At 44.6% G+C, this 23,273-nt stretch overlaps 1 protein-coding gene across 2 annotated transcripts in view; it reads left to right on the forward strand.

The window, feature by feature from the left end:
• Positions 1 to 19,910, forward strand: part of RD3 (RD3 regulator of GUCY2D) — a 32,505-nt gene extending 12,595 nt beyond the window's left edge. For both annotated transcript variants that reach the window (XM_084622704.1, XM_084622705.1), the window contains exons 2-3: positions 3,737 to 4,057; positions 17,314 to 19,910. In XM_084622704.1, coding sequence (XP_084478830.1) covers positions 3,756 to 4,057; positions 17,314 to 17,611 — 600 coding nt within the window. In that variant the 5' untranslated portion in view covers positions 3,737 to 3,755 and the 3' untranslated portion in view covers positions 17,612 to 19,910. The remainder of the gene's footprint in view (positions 1 to 3,736; positions 4,058 to 17,313) is intronic.
• The last annotated feature ends 3,363 nt before the right edge of the window (positions 19,911 to 23,273 follow it).

Raw genomic sequence — 23,273 nt, forward strand, 5'->3', positions numbered from 1 at the left:
TCTGTAACCTCCACTGCTGATATCCTTTGTGCCCATCCCTGAGGACTAACGGACAGAAGCAGCAAGGCATGTAAGTGTGTTAGGAGAAGAAATAATAGATGCTGTTTTGTGCATGCTCTTCTTCATGCTCTGAGCATCTGCTTCGGACTCTATTGTGTCAACAATAATCGTCATTACAATGGTCGATACAGAGTGCTGTTAAAATGACTACACTAGGAGGAGCTGGTTGGTGTTGTATGTTCTGCCCAAATACAATATAAACACATCCAGCAACAGTTGCATTTAATTTGAAAATAATAGTGCAAGCGTATGCATGCTTTCACTTCCCCCCCCCAGGACAGCCCTTGCTGTTCCATTAATAGTTGATATTAATAGCTGATATTGCCTGCTTGTACAGTTCCAGCACACCAGAACAGTCAGGCCACCTGTTTTTAGAAGTCAGTGGGGGTCCCAGGGCCTTCCCTCAGTGCATGTAACTCCTCCGTTTAAATCAAAAGCTCTGCATGACACTATGGTTACTACTACTGCGACTAGCAATAATATAATTAGGGATGAGCTGACCCCCAGCTCCAAACCCCTTCGTATATTAGACAGGAGAGGGTGTTCACATTTGAATGCCCTGTTCCAAACCTGCTTCTCTTGTTTTGGTTCTGGGTCAAATCCCAAACCTATCTTCAGATGTGGCTGAAATATGAGAGTGGCTGGTCTTAGCTTGTTCCATGACATGGTGGAACTCTCAACACTCACAACTGACTCAGGTTCAGCTGAAGCAGTTTCAGGCTTTATTCCAAGAATACAACACAGCACGTAGCAAGTAAGGAACCAGGCAGCCGTTGTGTTGAGCAGACTGTGACTGGCACTCACTGAATTCTTCTGTAGTTGGCATGGGCAGCTTCTGGTGGGCAAAAACCAGTAGGGGTAAGGTATACTGATTCAATTACAAGTCTTGCACAGGCTGCCTGAGTTCCTTAAACTCTAAGCAGGAAGATGGAACTTTTGTGGGATCAACTGATCTTGTGAGGCTTCTACTACTTGGTGCTGAAATCTTATGATGGCAGCTCATAAGACTTTAGCACTATTGAGCCCAAAGGCAGGATTCAGCCTCAAATCCAGGCTCCAGAGCTGAGCCTAGATCTAATCTCCACCTGCACTCTGCTTCTTCAGCCCATCGTTACTGTCACAAAATTGTCCCTCCAGTGCTTTTCAATTGAGGATCTCAAAGAACTTCACAGATGTTATTGGCCAGGCAAAGCGAGGCCCTAAACACAACTTGATGGCATTTCTCTGTTTGTCTGTATGCAACGCAATAACTTTTGAAGGCCATGTCCAGTGAATTCCAGAACTTCCCGGAATGTGCTAGGCATCAATGGGCAGAATCCGCTTGATTTTGGTGACAATCAGAAAACTTGGAAAACCATTTGTAGGAGTGTCAAAGAGACAGACACAGCCCAACCCAGTTCTCGCATGCGAGTGGCTTTTCTTCGCTGCACTGCTCTCAGGGCATTACATGGCACCCCACACACTTCTGCCCCTACACAGGCAGGATACTCGCCAGCCCCATGATGGGGGGGATACACTTTGTTGCTTATGTAGTTGAGCTGTAGTGTTTCCTCATCCCTCCCCACAATCCCTTCTGGGTAAGGTGGCCATTCACACATTCCTGGAACACTGGGTGTTCCAGTACTTCTGGGAATGGTGTGGGCCTGCCCATGCTGGTGTGTCATCAAATGTGCAGTGTGTGCAAGGTCACGCTACACAGGGGGTGCCATTTTTGAAGAGCATGATGCTCTGCCCCCGCCAGCGTGATCTGTGCAGAGCAATACTCTCTTCAAAAGGGCATCCCCCATCCAATACTGGACAAAACCACGTGTGGTTTTGGGGGACAAACCCTAGAAAAGCAAATGACTGTTCAGTTTAATACTGAGTGAGTGGCCTGCCTACTTCTCGGTCCCTGCTTCCACCACTAAAAATGCTTCCTCTAAGGCTTGGGAATGGGGGGGAAGCAGGGACCTGGAGGGGAGTGAGCATTGTCAGGGGAGAGGGAGTGGAGTGAAAGGAATACAGCTCTGCCTACCTAAGCAACATAAGCAATGAAGTGTGCAACCCTCTAGGAAAGGAGACACATGCAGAGCCCCTGGCATGGGATTGTGGGGGGAGAATGGGGCACCCTGGTATGGGGGAAGGGAGCAGTTGGGGAACAAAGAACCCCTGGCATAAGGGAGGGTGGTGGGGTGCAAGGAATAGCTGAAATAGGGAGTGGGGGAAGGGTAGCACATGGAGAGCTTGTGGGGGGAATGGAGAGATGCAAGGAGCCTCTGGTGCATGCAGTGAACTCAGCTGACAGAAGCAGTGGAGTGTGTGACCCCCATCCCCCATTTTATCAGGTCTCACAAAGCTCCTGTGGGGCAGGTCAGTATCATTGTCACCATTTTACAGATATACAAACCAAAGCACACAAAGGTTAAGTGACTTGCCCAAGGTCAGGCAGCAACTCAATGTCTAAGCCAAGAAAAATCTGTCCAAAGTCCTGGGTGCCAGCTGTCTGCTAACCACTGCCATTAACTAGGAGGAATTCCTTATGACAAGGGCACTAAGATATATCATCAGATACAATAATATGCTGGTCATTAACAGGATGTGGCTGCATCTGCACCTCCACTAGGGGGCCACAGAAGGCTGAAAAGGGAGTGTGGCCAGAGTGAGCGCAGGATGTGTTAATTCAGCACACTGCCTCAATCTACTGGCAGGACTCGGGACCCCTGGCTGCAAACTGGAGCTACCTCTGCCAGTGGAAGCTCCAAGGGAGGGTAGGGGTGGTAACACAGCTTGTCCTTCTTTGGCGTGAATACCTCCTGGGGTGGAAGCTTTTGCTGGAACAGGAAGGTGTGAATGGTAAGAAGGAACCATAGTAATCGTTATGTGTTAAAAACATGAGAGAGAGTATGTGTGTACGTGTACATACAGGAGAGTCCCAGCTTTGCCACTGACTTACTCTATGACCTTGGACAAATCATTTTGCCTTTATGTGCCTCAGTTTCCCCATCTGTAAAATGGAGATGATCATACCCACTTTTGTAAAGCACTTTCCTATCATCAGATCCTCGGTTGGCCAGATGTGAGATATTACTGTAATTCACACCACTTTCGATCAGCACCAGTGAAGCTGCCCCCAATACTTGATCAGCTCCTGAGAGCTCCATTGCTACTGGAAGAAAACTGCAGGAACATTCAAGGCCTAGGTTGGGGGTGGCGTGGAGCCTCTCTGTCCCATAGGGAGTGTGGGGAGAATTGTCCTATAGGGCACAGTCCCTCTCTCTCAGCTCTCAAATATGCTGGGGTTTGGCAGTGGAAGTTGCTCAGGCATTGGCCCTGCCCCTGTTCCCTTTAGTGCATTATTCTTCCCCATGGTTAAATGAATAAAGCAGCAGGCACTGGGCTCTTCTAAACTCAGACGCTGTGATTGTGACCGGTTGGCCCTTTAATGGGCATAGTAGGGGTCGGGGGGGGGGCAGTGTCTCCTTGCACCTTCCTTCTCCCCCCTGCAAATCTGCACAAAGGCCAGGCACAATCAGGCCCCTATTGATGAGATTTTCAAAAGTTCTCAGCAACCAGCAGCACTTACTGGTCTGGGTGGGGAGGTGCTGGGTGCTGAGCTCTGGAAAGTCCAGTCCTGCAAATTGGAGAGATGCAGCAAATGCAGTGAAAGCATTAACAAAAATGTGGTTTTTCTTTACAGGTAAAAGAACTGGGGAAGCATGTCGCTGGCTTCCTGGTTCAGATGGAATGAGCCACCGAGCCGGATTCCCCAAAGGAACCCCACAGAGATGGTGGTGGAAACACTAATGATGGAACTAGGCTGGCAGATCAAGCAGGCAGAGAAACAGCAACTAGAGAGAGAGAATGAGTATCGCAAGATAAAGACGGGCGTAGACTACGGCTGGCTGGTTAGCTACCCAAAGCCTAAGCACAACTATGACATCAGCCCAGGGGAGCGGCTGCAGCTGGAGGACATGTGCACCAAAATACATCCCACCTACTGTGGGCCAGTCCTACTCAGGTATAATGGAGGCTTTGTAGACACAGGACTGCTGCACATCCCACACAGTGAGGCAGATTTTCTAGTGGTTAGAACACAGGACTGGGAGTTGGCATACCTGTGTTTCAATGCAGGCTGTGACAGTGACTCACTGTATGACCACTGGCCAAATAACCGTTATGCCTCATTTTCTCCATATGTAAAACAGGTATAATCATACTTGCCTTGCAATGTTAGTATGAGAGTCAATTAATGTTTGGTGCTTTCAGATACTCAGATGAAAGGTGCTACAGAAGTATTAAGTATTATGCATTATTATTAATTGTTATCATGAGAACCTTGTCTTTCAAATTCACAGTCAGAAAGCAACACTACATGTAGGATCACGGTGATATTTATTGCCATTTACTACAGCTGATTATTTCAAATAGAAGCAGAACGGTTCAAGTGGAAGTAGTCTTGGAGGTTGCGGAAACAAAGATCTAATAGCTTAGGGTCAAAGTTTGTTAATACAGGGGTGAGAGATGAAAGTATTTCCTGCTGCAAAGAAGAGATGCAAAAAGCAACTTATAGCTGAGACAGGCTGAGAAGGAGCTCCAGCAAAATGCTCCCTTTTGGCTTACCTGGTAGAGTTACTATGGAGGGACCACGAGGGTCTGTGTTTGAGGCCTGTAAGGTGCACACAGCCTGCCCAGCCACTGGTTGGGGGAAGCTCTGCTCACTGTTGAGTCAACCTATGTGGCAGTCACACCACTCTCCTATTGTGCGGATGGTTTCAGATTGGCTGAAATAGATCTGAATCTGTAATAGGGCATCAAGCTTGAGAAGAGAGAGAATTATTTAAATTTGATATTAAAGATAGGGTCTGCTTCTCTTCCCATTTATGGCAGTGGAGATCAGTAGTGACTCCACTGAAGTCAATGCAGCGAGCCTGGTGTAATCAGGAGTGACTCAAGTGAAAGTAGTATACTTATCCTGGAGTAAAACTGATTCAAATGAAAGGAGAATCAGGCCCTGAGCCTCTCTCCTCTCCCTTTGTTTTTGTTTTTTTAAGATACATTTCCCATTCTTTTGATTAGGAAACAAAAGATTTTGGGGGTGGGGGGAAAGAGAGCATATACCTTTTTACAGGCACTGAACATATATCCCAAAGTGGTTAACTGCTCTCCTGTTTCCCTCTCTCTGGCCACCAGTGCCAACAATGCAGGGAAGTGAGCCACAGCACACCCTGGGGCCCTTCTGCTGCTGCCCAATGGGATCAGCTGCCCATGCATCCTTCCTGCAAATGTAAGGAGACTGGGAAAGGTGCTCCTCTTCCCCCGTTCGGGAAGTTGCTTCTCTTCCTGTGGGATGAGACGGGGAGATAGTCAGAGGCTCCTCTGTTCCCTTGCAGGACTCCCAGGTGATGGCAGAGTCAAGAATTTATTGATGGTTGAAACCAAACTGGGCAAATTGGCCCCTGCAAGGTTTTACCAGTAATATTCATCTGAAAGCAGAACAGTTCAAAACAGCACTGGCCATACACTCATTTGCACCCAGAACACCAGAAACCATTATAAGCCACACAGGAAGGAACGGAACCTGAGCTCTTTTCCCCTTCTTCTGGAGGACTGAGCAAGGATCCCCTTGCAGATGGGCATATCTCATGAGACTGGCTTCCTGTGATGGCAGTGGGTGGTTACAGGTGAAACTTGAGGCCTCCCATCTTCTAAAGTATAAACCAAAAATCAATCTGACTTACAGCATGATTCATTTTCTCACTGGGTTGGATCACAAGAGGAGCTGAGCATTTGCATCTTCCATTGACTTCTGTGGCTCCTGCAGGTACTCAGCACTGTTCAGGCTTTGGCCCTACATTGCAGCAAATATATCTGCTCCCTAGTACGAGTTGGCTGTGTTTGTGAAGCAGTTGTGACTAAAGCCAATAGGACATAACCTTCCTTATTAAAAAGGATCCATCATCATCATTAATTGTATTACAGTATCACCTAGAGGTGCCGGCCACGGCCCATTGTGCTAGGCATTGTACATGCACAGAGTCAGAGATTCTCCCTGTCCTAAAGAGCTTACAAACTATTAGACAAGACAGGCAAAGGATGTACAGTCAAACCTCGCAATAACACGCCCTGCGATAACGTGAATTTGGATATAACACGATCATAAGTTGGCTCCCCTTTAAGGCCGTAATACTGTTTGCGTTTTGCCAGAATACTTCTTTTACAACATTTATAAATAAACAGCGTTCTTCCAGTCTTATAGGATAAAGTGACCGTGGCCATTGCAGGCCCATTGCACTTGGTTCTCGGGTTGTACATGTGTATGGTGTTTGCCTATGAACTTGTTTTTAATTTCCTATATTTTTAAAAATATTTTACCGTTATGGATATGCTAGTTTGCAAACACAAGTCATTTTCTGCCCAAGAGAAATTGTATGCCCTGGATCAACTAAAGAAGAGCAAACAACAAACTCAGCTTCCTAGAGATCTAGGAATTAGCGAGTCCACTCTGCAAGGGTGGAAAAAAGAAGAAAAGCTCTGTATCCTATCCTGCATTCTTGAAGAGGAAACTGGTTTACAGTGTAAAATGATCAAGTTTGCTAATGACGAAAGCCTAGATTCAGCCTTGTACCAATGGTTTGTCCAGGCTCGCTCAGAAGGATTTCCCATTTCTGGCCCTATTCTGAAAGCTCAAGCCGAGAAATTTGATCACCTTATCAATAGAAATGAATCCAAATTTAAGGCGAGTAACGACTGGCTGGACAGATTCAAGAAAAGGCACGCTATAAGCCAAGTTCTTGTGTCTGGGGAAATCTGCTCAGCTGATAAAGAGGCTGCCAATTCCTACCCAATTGAGCTTAAAAAGCTGCTGGAGGAAGGTTGCTACACAGCCGATCAAGTTTACAACTGCGACGAGATTGGTTTATGTTTTAAAATGTTACCTGATCTCACCCTCGCAACCAGGACTGATAGTCACAAACGAGAAGGCTTTAAACAGAGGAAGGACCGAGTCACTCTCTTGTTTTGCGTCAACAAGTCTGGCAGCCACAAAGTCAGACCTCTGATGATCGGAAAAGTGAGGTCTCCCAGATGTTTTCATCGTGTTAATATGAAGCCCCTTCCCTTTGAATTCACCAACAGCAAGAATGCATGGATGAACAGCTCCATATTTGAAGACTGGTTCCATAAAACTTTCTTGCCAGCCGTTCGGGCTCATTTGTGAAAACTCAAGCAGGAGCAAAAAGCTCTTATCCTGTTGGATAATTGCCCTGCCCACCCCCCAATGGAAAATCTTGTCAGTCGTTGCGGCAAGATTAAAGTCTCTTATCTCCCGAAGAACACTACGTCAGAAATCCAGCCACTGGACCAAGGCATCATATCGGTATTTAAGCAAAACTATCGTCACAAAATGATCAAGCAGATGGTAGCGGATAACAACACCCCCATCGACACATCACTGGCGTGGCTCAACTTGAAAGAAGTCTGTCACCTCAGCGGGAAAGCCTGGGATGCTATTGCTGCACGTTGCATTGAACGATGCTGGTTAAAGGGTCTTGGTCCAGCTTTTCCATCATCTACACACGATGATGGGAACGATGACGAGCCTGAATTTACAAGATTCATTGAAGATGACGTACGTTTAGCCGAAGAAGCACTCAGAGAATATGAGCACAGTCATCATGATATCCTCAACTGGTTTCAGCAGATGACATCTGCCCCATATATGAACACATCTCAGATGACGAAATTGTCGCAAATGTCAGCGGGAAGAATGAAGCTGCACCACCAGAGCCCAAAACCAGTGGCAGTAATGACGACGACGACAATGATGGCACCTCAACTCCCCCACCAAAAGTGTCCGAGGCAGTAAAGCACCTAGAAGCCAGTTTGCGGTGGCTGGAAACTCAAGACGTGGACACTGTCAAAATCCTCCAACTCAGAAGCATTCTTGACTTTGCTAGAAGCCAACAGTCTGCGGCAAATAAGCAGACCACACTAGATAGCTTTTTTAAGAAGTGATGAAATTTAAAATTATGGAGTCATGCAACCAGATTGACTTTGCGCAATGATTAGTATAGTCAATTTCACATGTTTCTTTCATGTACATATAATTAAATTACTACTTTTGTGTTTAAAACATGCTGGAATAACCGTTGTTTTTTTTACAAGACTTAAACTGACCAGCTTGAAATGGTAAATTTTCATAACCCCGCTATAAAGCGACCCCACATTTTTTGCGATCGAATTTTTTGGACCCCAATTATTGCGTTATGGCGGGGTTTCACTGTATTATCCCATTTTACAAATGAGGAACATAAACTCAGGGAGATTAAGTGACTTGCCCAAGACCACACAGGGTATCTTTGGCAGAGCTGGGAATTCAGCTCAGAACTCCTGAGTCCAGTGACTTAATCTCAAGACCATCTGACTCTCAATCCTTCCTCTCAAGAGCATCCCATAACATTCTGTCATGCCATAAGTATAAAGATCACTATTAGTTTAAACACAACTGCTTGTAAAAGAATCATCTTGCATTTAAAAAGACCCACAAACTTGTAATTGGAAATTCAGAGTCTGCACAAACAGTTGTAGCTTAGAAGAGGGAGCCTTTAAGAGAGACAGCATACAATTCTGCAATCTGCATAATGTGTTACAGTGAAGTGCAGATAAAAGGTTCATTAGGATTGCACAGTAGCTTTTCCTTCCAGCTCAGGCATTTGAAGGGCTACTGTCACATTTTGATACTCAGCAAGTTGATTATAATAGACTCCATTGTTAGGGACCATGTCATAAAATTGCAGGGTTCATTCTGTTCATTGTATTTGCTATTGTTGGGCAGGGTCTCTTCCTTTGATAATGTGAATTGCTAAATTAAGAGTCATACTAAGAAAAAAACTTCCTATATCTTTTGTCAGCAATGCCATGTGCTCCTCTAAAAGACCCAGGTGATTTTCATATGATCACCCAAGTCATCATTTGACTGATATCTAGCAAAAGCTCCAGGTTGCTTTTGCTAGATATCAGGTATATGCCTGCAAATTCAACTCGATTTGGATATTAAAGTTTTTAAATTGAGATTGTCAGGTCAAACTGGCCTAGAATGTAGGTATTGTACAAAATGAGCATTTGCACAACCTAACAAAAATAGATGTTTCTTTGGTGGATTTTTTCCTTTTCAAATTCAAGAGGGATCTAGAAATAGGCCCAAAATGAAACCTTAAATTCAACTACCTTTTCCATCAAATTCTAAGGGATTCTGATTCATCTCCTTCCAACATAAACCTACCTCATTCAGTTTTGCTCTGTGTTGAATTCAAAACCAAAAGAGACCTGTTTTATATATCTAGGGTGAAATCCTGGCCTCAGTGAAGTCAATGGGAGTTTTGCCATTGACTGCACTGAGTCTATGATTTCAATCCCGGTACTCAGATGCTAGAGTGATATGCACATTAGAAATGCTGACATTAGCCTAGACGGGCTGATTGATCCAGTTTAGATGCATCATACAATGGTGAAGTTTTCAGGAGCATAGTTGATCTCACAAGATTTCTACAGTTAGAGCTGAGATTGTGCAAGAACAGCTTGTTGGATTTCACTGCTCTTGAACTTCAAACCTACCCCTAATCCAGATCTAATCACTGCCTGTTTGGCTCATTTCTTGCCGAAAGTGAAACTGACTAGAAACAAAAGGGAAACCACCAACTCTGTTTACCCTGTCCAAGATGGAGAGGAATGTAAAAAATTGCATACTTAAGAGCAAATCAGATTTTACTAAACTAAGGTATCATTAATACCACAAGTTATTAAGGGTTATAACTTTAGTAAGGATTATAAATAAGGAAGCAGATTTTATAGTTTACCTGACATTGAATGAGAAACAAATTACTGAGATCAAAAATTTATTTGCTCACAATTTATTGGCTTAGCTGCAAAGCTGATTTGTTTGGAGGGTGGGGGCTGGTGTGAACAATGCAATCTTTTGACCGTTAAGTAATTTTCCTCAGTAAAGCTGTTTATTGCTGCAAAGTATAACCAAAATGTCGTTTAACAAAATAACTTTGGGAATCAACTAGCAGCTAATCATCAGCATTTAGCAGTTAGTAGGTTATTTAAGCAATTCAAACAATTTATAGTCCCAGTTCAGCAAAGCACTTAAGCACCTGCATAACTATAAGCAAGTTCTTAAACCCCCCTGAAACATTACTTAAAGTGAAGCCTCATACTTAAGTGCACTCCTGAATTGGGGTCATAGAAAGAACATAAGCAGACAAGGTTAGTGCATTGCTCACAAAATGGGCTGGCATACAGCACAACCTGAATTAACACCAACTTCCACTGGACAATTCCCTGACCTAAGAAATTACTTTTAACATCAGATATTTTAAAGAATAGTTTTGTTCACAAATTATACTTTGTAAATAAAGAGGTAATCTTCTGATGAGTAAAAAAATGCTGTTGCCTACCCAGCACGATGGGTTTTGCTAAACATAAAGGATTGTCTGCTTTGAAATTATTCTCTGACAGAACACTAGGGTGTTAACCCAGCCTAGAAGAATGGTGACCCGGATTCCACTGAACAACTGCATGTAAGAACTCTGTGCCCTAGTGTAACAATAGACACTGGAACTGATGGATACTAACCTTTTGTGCCTTGTGAATAGTCTTACCACTGCGTTTGTGTCACACCTTTTACACCGAAGCCACCATACGTGCCAACTTTTCCCGGCGCCAGTGGGTGCTCAACCTACCCCCGGCCCGGCCCTGCCTCTTCCCCGAGTGCCACCTTCCCCCTCCTCCCCGCTTCTTCCCAGCGCTTGCCGCCGCAAAACAGCTGTTTCACGCGGCAAGCGCTGGGAGCTAGGGGGAGAAGTGGAGCTGTGGCGCACTCAGGGGAGGAGGCGGAGCGGAGGTGAGCTGAGGTGAGGGGGCTGGTGTAGAGAGCTGCCAGTGGGTGCAGAGCACCCACCAATTTTTCCCCATGGGTGCTCGGGCCCTGGAGCACCCACGGAGTCGGTGCCTATGGAAGCTAGTACTGTTGGATCAGTAAATATTGCATTTGACTGATACTCCTGCTAATCTGACTAATACTGGCATGGAAATGCTTAGTAAATGATGGTCTCCATATCTGAGAAAAGATTCAGGAATGCACCTAGTGCAATTCTGAATGGCATTAGGGATGCTGACTGCGGAGATATCTGAGCCATTAGTGATTATCTTTGAAAAGTCATGGAAGACAGGAGAGATTCCAGAGGACTGGAAAAGGGCAAATATAGTGCCAGTCTATAAAAAGGGAAATAAGGACAACTTGGGGAATTACAGACCAGTCATGTTAACTTCCATACCCGGAAAGATAATGGAGCAAATAATTAAGCAATCAATTTGCGAACATCTAGAAGATAATAAGGTGATAAGTAACAGTCCACTTAGGAAGGAACAATCAGTTGCACACATACAAAATGGAAAATGACTGCCTAGGAAGGAGTCCTGCAGAATGGGATCTGAAGGTCATAGTGGGTCCTAAGCTAAATATGAGTCAACTGTGTAACACTGATGTTTACTTTTTTTGCAACATTCTGGAATGTATTAACAGGTAAACAAGACAAGAAGTAATTCTTCCAGTCTACTCTGCACTGATTAGGCCTCAACTGGAGTATTGTGTCCAGTTCTGGGCACCACATTTCAGGAAAGATGTGGACAAATTGGAGAAAGTCCAGAGAAGAGCAACAAAAATGATTAAAGGTCTAGAAAACGTGACCTATGAGGGAAGATTGAAAAATTATGTTTGTTTAGTCTAGAGATGAGAAGATTGAGAGGGGACATGGTAACAGTTTTCAAGTACATAAAAGGTTGTTACAAGGAGGAGGGAAAAAAATTGTTCTCCTTAACCCATAAGGATAGGTCAAGAAGCAATGGGCTTAAATTGTAGCAAGGGCAATTTAGGTTGGACATTAGGAAAAACTTCCTAACTTTCAAGGTAGTTAAACACTGGAATAAATTGCCTAGGGAGGTTGTGGAATCGCCATCATTGGAGATTTTTAAGAGCACATTAGACAAACACCAGACTGGGATGGTCTACATAATACTTAGTCCTGCCATGAGTGCAGGGGACTGGACTAGATGACCTCTCAAGATCCCTTTCTGTCCTATGATTCTGTGTGCTTGTTTTGGTATGGAAGGGAACCCAAACAGTTTAGTGGGGAACCATAGTGACCCTGATTTTTTGATTAAACACTCTGCTCTGGGCAACCTCTGTAGCAAGTGTATCTGGTTCTTTCTTGGCATGAGATGGTACTTGCCTGACCATTCATCCCTCTGTGGTTGGTGATGGCTCATCCCCTGCAGCATCCCAGTTAATATGACTGGGGAGCCATGCAGATTTCTTACCAGGGAGGCAGTTTGTTAACCATATGCCAGCTAAGCATTAATTCCCTTGACAAAGTCCTAGATGATGGGCAGTGGGGTTTAGTGAGTGGAATGTTCTGAATCCCTCCTCATCCTTCCTTCTTGTGTTGGAAGCTGTCAGAATTTGATGTTTGCACAATTACTATGTGCACAGAAGAACATGTCTGTCATTGGTGCTGAAGAAGGGGGAAAGGTACACGAGAAAAAGATGCACAAACCCATTCTAGATGTTGAAATATGAGAAACAGGACCTGATGTGGGAAACCACCACCCTGCACACAATGTATTGATTACACCCCAGTCGCTTGAAGGATCCCTCAACAAGTGACAAACTTCAGGCCCAATCCTGCAGTGCTTACTCAAGAAACGCTCCTATGGAGTTTTGCCTGAGTCAAGACTAAGGACTCTTATCTTACTGTAAGAAAGCACAGAAGTAAGATGATTATAGCTCATATCCATCTTGACTCATCCTAAGGAGCCAAAAAGCAACAAAATTAAATTGGAGATGAGGAGGAAAGGGTCTGAGACTGATAGTCAATCCTTTTTTTTTTAAATTGGAAAAATTACAGAAAAATAAATGTTTTGCAATAACTAGCTGTTTACAAAAGTGGCTTATGGATGAAAAAAAGTTTGCTGTCATATATTTACTCTGTTAAAAATAACAATAAGGTGATTTGTCTCAGGAAAGGCAGTCTCTCCTGTGATGCACAAGTTGCCATGGTTAATACATATTTTTGTCCAGCAGCAACATAAATAGACATGTAAACCTCAGCTGGAGAGTGAGCTGGCTCCTGCCTTGAGCCTGTGATAACCTGCCCACTCTTCCTACTGAGAAATAGTTACCTCTTTGTTCCACATACATATTTTGCACATTATATCTAGGAACACCCCTTCCTTGGTGTGACCAGAGTCCCAGTGGGGGCCAGCTATAGTCCCTCAATTAGGGTGAACTGCACAGAATGGGGCAGACAATCCCCATAAAGGTGGTGGATATTCCAATACCTAAATTTACCAAGTCAGCATAAAACAGCTTCTTTATTACCTTACTGGTTACTCAGAAGTCCAAACAACACAGTTCCCTTAAAGTGATCCAGCCTCAGGCCTCCGTCCGGGTACCCATGTCAAATAAGATTACTTATTTCATCATATAAAAGAAAAGGTTCTACCAATCCCAAAGGATTGGACACATTGCCTCCCAGGTTATTAATATTACAGATCTTACCCAAATACACGCTACAGCTAATTCTTATTAACTAAACTAAAATGTGTTAAAAACAACAGAGAGAGAATATAGTTAAAAGATCAATATACTTAGAGACATGAGTTCGGTCCACTGAGGTTCAGATTCATAGCATAGGTGGTGAGCTTTGTAGTTGCAAAGAGTTCTTTCTGAAGTAGTTCATAGGTTATAGTCCAATGTCCAAATATCATATTCAGAGCATACCAGCATAACTGGGACCTCAGTCTTGTCACTCAAACTTCCCTGATGAAGCCTAAGCAGATCTGAGATGACAGAATCAGGACCCAAGGATCTTTTATACAATTTCATGTCTTTTGACAAGTTGGAGTTCAAAAGGTAATTAGCATGACTGTTAAGGAGGTCCATCTCTGGTACTAAGCTATAGAATTAATGTAGGCAATTTGCTTGTTCCTCCACCATTCACGGTACATTTCAAAGAGAGATGAATACCGAGATATCCCATGTTTACAATTCATTTAAATGCTAGGATGTTCTTTTGATCTCTGAACTATCAGAATACACCATAGACAGGGACTGTTGGTTACATTGTCCACACTACTTATACGTATGTAAATACACAAAAATACAAACATTATCTCCCCACATGACTTTTGAGGGTTATTTATTTTGCAGGAGGTTTAACCCGTTCTAGCTATGTGTCACCCTTGGCAATTCCTTTTGCTGCACTTATGTGCCCCTAATGTGCTGACATTTTAATGGACAGAGTCAAGGAGCTAAATCTACATTCCCATTTTGTTTAAAAAGCACAAAACCTCAGATAAATTATTTCAATCTTTTTTTAAATGTCAGTGAAAATAGGCTTTGGGGTTGTTTATGTTCATTGAAACATGCTCCTATTCCAATGCTGTAGACTTTTGTTCAATATCTTCATAAATGATCTGGAGGATGGTGTGGATTGCACTCTCAGCAAATTTGCGGATGATACTAAACTGGAAGGAGTGGTAGATACGCTGGAGAGGAGGGATAGGATACAGAAGGACCTAGACAAATTGGAGGATTGGGCCAAAAGAAATCTGATGAGGTTCAATAAGGATAAGTGCAGGGTCCTGCACTTAGGACGGAAGAACCCAATGCACAGCTACAGACTAGGGACCGAATGGCTAGGCAGCAGTTCTGCAGAAAAGGACCTAGGGGTGACAGTGGACGAGAAGCTGGATATGAGTCAGCAGTGTGCCCTTGTTGCCAAGAAGGCCAATGGCATTTTGGGATGTATAAGTAGGGGCATAGCGAGCCGATCGAGGGACGTGATCGTTCCCCTCTATTCGACATTGGTGAGGCCTCATCTGGAGTACTGTGTCCAGTTTTGGGCCCCACACTGCAAGAAGGATGTGGATAAATTGGAGAGAGTCCAGCGAAGGGCAACAAAAATGATTAGGGGACTGGAACACATGAGTTATGAGGAGAGGCTGAGGGAGCTGGGATTGTTTAGCCTGCAGAAGAGAAGAATGAGGGGGGATTTGATAGCTGCTTTCAACTACCTGAAAGGGGGTTCCAAAGAGGATGGCTCTAGACTGTTCTCAATGGTAGCAGATGACAGAACGAGGAGTAATGGTCTCAAGTTGCAGTGGGGGAGGTTTAGATTGGATATTAGGAAAAACTTTTTCACTAAGAGGGTGGTGAAACACTGGAATGCGTTACCTAGGGAGGTGGTAGAATCTCCTTCCTTAGAGGTTTTTAAGGTCAGGCTTGACAAAGCCCTGGCTGGGATGATTTAACTGGGAATTGGTCCTGCTTTGAGCAGGGGGTTGGACTAGATGACCTTCTGGGGTCCCTTCCAACCCTGATATTCTATGATTCTGTTGTTCATGAAAACACAGAAGTGAAACTGACCATCCCAGTCTTGTTGGCCACACTGTCTAACAGATAGTCAGGATTGTGAGAAGTTAATTTGATTTAGAAAATTATTTCAGTTGTACTAATCTGAGTTCTGAGTACTAACACAAAAATGTATCATCAAATTCATTCCTGTGGGGTGAAAGATCCCTTGAGGGCACTTTTCCTACATGCTGAGGCTACTTCATTGGTGTTGAAAGGACCTCATTTTTGGATAGTCCCGTCTCTGGAAGTTTAGTTGGACCAAGCAAAGAGACAAGAACACAGTTTAAGGGCACTACTTAAAAGCAACACTTTGCCAATGTGACAGCAACATTGTCTCTGTCAATTAACACCATTACACATTAACCCGTAAGCATTGCCCCTTCCCCCATTTGTTCAGTCCCTGCATCTGAGTCGGTTCGGCCTATTATTTTAAATGGTAAAAGCGTGTGCTGCTTATGTGCATCCTGAACACTCATGTCAGTATGGGTTGGTGGAATCAGACCCTCTCAGTCCAATCGGGAGAGTGCAGGGGTTCTCAGAGCCTCTGTTACTCAAAGTTCATAAGGGCTTTGTTTACTGCATTAAGGAACTGTTCCAAAGTCATTGAAGTCAATGGGAGATCTTCCATTGACTTCAGTGGGCTTTGGATCAGAGACTATAGGCTCAGTCTGGGAAGGTGCTCAGCACTTTCAACTCCCATTAACTTTTATTGGAGCTGAGTGCACTCAGCACCAGGCAGCAATGGGCAGTGTTCATATATGTTTACTGTGCTAGCATTGTAAGTGAAGCACATTGAGATGTTTGGCTGTGTAAAACTATTGTTAAAACACTCATTCAGTGCCATTCACCAGTATAGTCGTGCTTCACAATGATATTCTTGCACAGTAAAAGTCAAACAGTTTGAATTTTCACATAGATTTACTTCATCCCATATGGAAAAATCCTTTGGAATACAAGGGAATGATAATCTTTCTGTAGGATTTTAAATGAAACTATACAATTCTATTGCAGAGATGTAATTTCCCAGTACATTCCATAGGATGGTTCAAAAACTTATAGAAAGAACTTAATTCTTCAGGTTTTTAGGACAATTTCTGCAGCATCATATTTAATTTCTAGAGAAATCTATTGCTTTCATCACTATTAAATTCTATAGAAGAATCTACAAATGCTTTACAAGCATCATATAGTTTTGGTTTTATTAAATATATGCAGTCCTCAGCATTAAACAGTTATGTCTGTCTGTTTATGGGTGTAATTCACTAGCATTTAACTAGAACTAGAATATATATGCTACCAGTATGTGAGTCAGATGAGTGGAACTACATGCTCTCCAAGTGCAGGTGGGCCTAGTGGTTAGACCACAGGACTGGGAGTCAGAAGTCGTGGGCTCTGCACCTAGTTCTGCCACCGAGTCACAGTGCGACCTTAGGTAAGTCACTCTGCTTCTCAGTGCCTCAGCTTTCCTGCCTCTCAAATGAAATAATACTGTCTCTCTATCCCCCAGTATTGTAGTGAGGCTAAATTCATTAGTGTCTGTAAACTGCTTTGAGATCCTCCCTGAAAAGGTACCATAGAAGCATTATTATTTTAGATACACCGTGATTTGCAGCACAGACCAGTGCCATACCAAATTTGTACTGGACTAACTGTCTTATCATATATTATGAGCTGATGAAATATCCCCAAATTAAAGTGATCAAATCCATTCCCAATGGGAATTGAATTTCTATATCAAACTATGGACTAATGCTCAGCTTTTTAAAAATTAAAGTTGTGCATTGATTGTACTTTTTCAGATTCCGGCAACTTATTGCTGAATATGAGCCAGAGGTACAGGAAGTAGCCCGGCTCTTCCGCTCTGTCCTGCAGGAAGCCACTGAGAAAATCAAAGAGGAAGAAGAGGCCAAGAAGCTTGCGAGGCAGTGGAACACAAAGCACAAAACCAGCCTGTCCCTAATGACATTTAAATCCCGGGCCAGGATTTCCCCATTCAGCAGCAACATCAAGACCATTTCAGAAGACGTGGAGCGAGGCACTGAGCCAACCAGGAGAGTATGGAGTATGCCGGAGTTTAGGAGTGCCAAGGATTACTGACTTTATTAATAACCAGAATGAGATTTGAGAGAGAGCTGGTTTGGTTTTTAAAGAATAAGTTAACCATTATCTAGCCATGTGTTATTTCACCTTCATCCCAGTTCTCTCTCTTTCTGTCTGCCTCTGACTGTCTCTCTCTTGGGAGCTGTGGTTATAGTGACAGATGGTAATGCACATAGTCTCTCACCTATCATGCTAGCTTTAGCTTTAATTTAGTGGTTTACAGTAACTTGATGGTCAATGGTCATTTCTTATTTCAGTTTGATTGTTTCTGCTCTTTGGAGAACAGTTTGGTGCATGGGGCATTACCATCATCCTCCCAGCCTTCTACATGGCTGTCTGCAAATGCAGTGCACCCGACCACGTGAGACTTGTAGCCCCATTGAGTTAAATGGGATTACTCATGTGAGCATGCATCAGTAAGGCTTGCAGGATCTGACCCACCAAGTCAGGGTCCCTGATTTAGCTGTCTGAGACAGACATTAAACTCTATTCATCTCAGCGCTATAGAGAAGCCTCCTACATCAACACTGATTCCAGCCTATTTCTACTCAGCTTGATTGTAAAATAATCTGTTGCTTCATGCGAAATAGATGACAAACTTCCTAGACATAGAGGGTCACATTTTCCAGAGCAGCCGATTTTTGCATAGAATTGTGGATGCTCAGTTTTTTGCATGTGCAGGTCAGTCAGATGTCTACCTACCAGCTTTGCAGACACATGCTGTCTGCATGCAGTAACATGGACTCTGGCACACATACAAGGCTGTGCGTGCACATCTGAGGATCCATTAAAAGCCTCTGAGCCCCCCTTAATTTTCATTTTTGTTGCAAGAAGAGATTAGGTTATAAACCCAAGTATTAAAACCCAACTGGATTAAAACTGTCTCATATTGAGACTCCCAGGCAATTCCAGTAAGTGCTACAGCTCATATTCCAGTTAATAAGTAGATGCATTGAAATGATTGGCAAGGCTGATTCCGAAAGCAGATTACTGGAGTATATGACCAGGGGAAAAATCAGTATTCACATCTAGGGATCTTTCTATGTCCCAGAGTGTTAGAGGTCATTCCAACAAATTGCTGATGTAATTTATTTCCACCGTAGGGAAAGAATGTAGGTTCATGTCATAATCTTTTTGTTCTGGATATCAAGAGGAGAGCTTTTCTGTGTATAACCGGTTTATGGCCAGTGAGGCAATCAATCTTTTCAAGGGGGAAAAAAATCTCACAGACTATAGCAAAACAGAGGTTCTGAAATTGGCCCTTTGAAGATGCAGGAAAATGCCATGGTAGATTTCTGAGTGAGGCCCAACCTGCCATCCTTAGGGAGAACTCCAAGTGGGAGGACTGGCTCTGCTGTCTGAAAAGCCTCTGATTCTGCATCAGTGCTAAATCTTAACACCTAGGGGTTAACACCTTCAGCCAGTGGGAAAACTCACAGGGAAGGACATAAGGTAAAGAGTCTTCCTGCAAGCTTTGCTTAGGGCAGTTTGATCCCAGATCAGCATGCTGGAAGGAGGGTTTGCCCCACTCCCAGAACCTGCTCATCACCAGATATTGGCTGGAGGTGAAGCTTATTCACACAAGGGCCCTGTGTCACTGGACTCTCCATTCACCCGCCAGCCCACACCCTGGCAGTGGGGTTTCCTACACTGGCACATGGCTCCAGAACTCTTTCTCTGGGGTTGGCAGCACCCTATGGGTGCCCTGGAGAAAGTAATGCAGTCTCAGGCTATGTTAACTCAGGTAGCTTTACCATGACAACGCTCATGCCCCTTGCTCAACCTCTCCCTGTACAAATACACACAGAACACTCAGACATAGGTGAGAGGTTTTTCGCAGGAGTGGTGGGTGAAATTCTGTAGCCTGCGTTGTGCAGTAGGTCAGACTAGATGATCTTAATGGTCCCTTCTGACCTAAATATCTATGAAAAAAAAAAAAAAAGAACCTCAGACTGCCTCCTTAGGGCCCCACTGGAGCACAGGGCAGGGGGGATGGTGAGTGGAGTGGCCCTGTGTGTAGTGGCCCTTCCATGGATGAGTCCTGGGGAAACAATCCACCCATTAGCCTATTAGGGCTACGCCAAACTATTGAGCAATTTAGGGTTAAATTTACTATTGGCACAAACAGGCACAGCTTCAGCCAGGTCCCTAGGGTCATGCCTGCCGACAGCAAGGGCACATTCGGCCCTTTAGCTGGCTTTAGTCAATCTTTGAAAGGAACAATTGAAACAGAAACCTGAATTTTTCCCAGGGAATAATTTGTATTGTGATAATGTTAGTACCAGAATAGCTTGTTTTGTTCATGGGGGGGAGGGGGGGATATGCTTGTTTTATTCATGGGGGGGAGAGGGGGGATATGCTTGTTTTGTTCACGGGGGGGAGGTAGCTTGTTTTGTTCATGGGGGGGAGGTTACTATATTGGTACAAAGTGCAGCTTTGCTGGGAAAGCTGCACCCCACGCTAGGAGAGCTTTGCTGGCGTAGCAGACTGGTCTTCCTATACCGGTAAAGTGCTCCTAGTGTGGATGTAGCCTCAGGTGGGAGGTGTGGGAGGGGGGCATGTGTGGATATTATAAAAAAGCAGCTTTTTCTAGCTGTAGCTTGAATTTCACGGGCTTGTTTTGGGCCACTTGTTCAAGGGGCTGGGATGGCCCAGGGGCTAAGTCTGACTTCTGCGGCATAGAATTAGAACATTAATGGTGTGGCTGACTAGAGACATTTTTGTGACCTCAAACCATCTTCTATCGCTTCAGGAAACTCTTGTGCTCTCCCATCGTTCTGGCTATAACTTTGCCATGTTGTCTGTTGAGAGAGGGGGCAGCTAATCTGAAACCCACCACACTGGGTGCAGGAAGAGAGCAGTTTGGAGTGCATGGGTCACAGACCTTCTTCTCTCACGGGCACAGGGCCAGCATCAGGTATGGCTGTGGTGTTCACTTGAGCACTAGGCAGATGAAGTAAGGGTCGGGGGGAACACCTCAGCCAACCAGCAACACTCCAAGGTGGAACGGGCAGCCCTCTTGGGACGATGGCCACCTTCCTGACTGCTCTGCACAAACGGTCTGGCCTTACTCACATGCTCAAAGCCACTGAAGTTGGTCCCGCAGTGCTGGGGGTAGTTGGCAGAGAAGGGAAAGCACATGGTGCAAGCTGCCTGGTGCATGTAGGGTTTCTCCAGGACCCTCCACTCAGTTACTCCTCCTACATCAGCATGCCGTATGCCCAAATCACAAGCTAAAAGCAGATGGCAACAGAAACTAAGGCCAGGACCAAATCTTCAGCAGCTGCCCAAGTATGTGCTGGAATAGCTCCTACATCCACTCTACGTGAACCACTCTGGGCTGAGTATTCTGACTAGACGCCCACTTTTGCACAGTGCTGGAAATTCTGGTCTCTGATTAGACGCATGGGCCCTCCTAGAGAGAGTGAGCACAGAGGCTCTGGCTGCATTAATGAAACTCAGGGCTTCCAAAACTGAGATCCAGTTTGAGCTGGGCTACTTCCACTCAGGGTCAGAGAGAGCTGAAAATCTGACAATCAGATCATTGGTTTGCGACTTGGTGTTGTGTGTGTAGTTACACGTGATAGTGCGTGTTTGTTTGGTTTAAGATATAGATTTTTGAGGACAGAATTAGTTGGTCTTAGCTCTCTGGTATGTGTGCACTAACTGGAGAGGGAACAAGAAAACCTAACAGAAAAGCACTAATCCAAACACTTAAAAAAACCTATGATCAACTTTTGTATGTATTAGTAAAACCACCGATTGTATTAAATGCTCTTGGAGTGCATCTTGTGGCACTGTAGTCATTTGTAGGCACTTGCCTATTCTGTATTGGCACCTTTAGTACTGGGTGTATCAATGCAATATGTGATGGATTTCTGAACAAAGAGGGGCGTTCTGATAAAATGATATACAGCTGTTATTACAACACAGAATGTGTCTGCCATGTGCTCACTCTCATGGTAGGAAACTATATTAGCACCGAAACCATTGGAGTACACTACAGACTTACATTAGCAGTAGCCCTCCCAGCACCCTTGAGAGACAGGACAGAAAGTTTCAGGGGCTTGCTCAAACCCACAGCTGGAGTCCACGTCAGACCTGCGGTTACAGCACAGTAAACCCTGGCTGCCAGGTCGATGTCAGACCACTGGACCATCTCTCCTTTCTAACCACAGTGTCTATTTCCTGGAGAAGGAAACAACTCTTCCTTTTCAGCAGGACAAACACTTCAGCTTACCTTTTGCAGAATTTCTCTTAGGCTTCCAGTTGAGCCTCTGATATCAATGGACTCTCAGATGCCAAAATGTGGGAGAAAGTCCAATCACTGGGCAAGATCAACCATTTAGAGAGGAATGAATAAACCAGTGATTCTCAAACTTTTGTACTGGTGACCCCTTTCACAGAGAAAGCCTTTGAGTGTGACCCCCCCCTTATAAATTAAAAACACTTTTTTATATATTTAACACCATTTCAATGCTGGAGGCAAAGCGGGGTTTGGGATGGAGGCTGACAGTTCGTGACCCTCCCACATAATAACCTCACGACCCCCCAACCCCTAGTTTGAGAACATCTGGAATACATGAAGTGCCAGATTCATCCCTGGCAGGAACAGTAAGCCTAGAAGACCATGGGGTTAGAGCAGGGTTGGAGCTGACCCATCAGACCACTTGCCAATGCCTCCTCTGTGTGTCTGAAGAGAGGCAGCAAGGAGGGGACCTGGGTGCATGGCTGTTGTGCCCGGCTCCTGGCTCCCATGAAGACCATAGAGATCGCCCTACTTGGCACCGTCGCAGTCACAGCTCTAAAGAGCTCAGTTAGGGCACAGTCATCTTGTTTTAGCTCAGCAACATCCAGTCGTGCCCCAGATTTTACAAATGTTGCTCCTCCTAGTCCCACCCTGGAGGAGATTATCTGTGCTGTGCTGGCCGGGGCTGGGGGAACAGCCAAGTCATCACATAGTCCCATAAATGTTGCTTTTGCAGAATCCATACACCTATTTCTTCCACAAAATCACAGAGGGCCTGATTTTGGGCTATTGAAAGGGACACACAATGTTTTCCACATCACCCACCGACACTAATGAGGGCTGTGGGTACTCGGCCCTGCTGAAATTCAGGGCAGCAATGCCCACAATACGTCTGCAAGATCATCTTGTTTGTGGAGCTGAGCGTTTTACCAGCAGTAGCTTGGAGCTGCTTGTCTCTCTTATGTTTGTCACAATATTGTACACAGGGGACTCTCGAATCAGCGTAGTGAGCGTATTTCACCTCTGTGTTTGGCACTGGCGTGACCGCTACTAGAATACTGTGCCCAGTTCTGTCAGCGTTGATTTACAAGAGGAGGCTGGGGAGGGGGAGAAACGAGCGTTCGGCAAAACATCAAACATTGCGGGAGTTGGGTAGTAGCAGCCATAAACAGTTTGGGGCTTTTCTCATCCTGGCCAATGGTGTCTGCTTCTGGCACCCCGCTCCCGCCTCCCAAGGCCCTCTGCACATTTCATTGGCCGCCTCGTCTGTCATGCCTCCGCTCTTGCGGCCGCCCTTTCCCTCCCTTCCTCTTCTCTGCCCCCAACCTCAAGAATTTGTATCCCCTCCCCGCCCCACAACAACTTCCCCTTCCAGTTTCTCGTCCAAATTCCCCTCGTGAGCCTAAACAT

This window comes from Lepidochelys olivacea (genome assembly GCF_965140295.1).
Source record: "Lepidochelys olivacea isolate rLepOli2 genome assembly, chromosome: 3".
NCBI lineage: Eukaryota > Metazoa > Chordata > Testudines > Cheloniidae > Lepidochelys > Lepidochelys olivacea.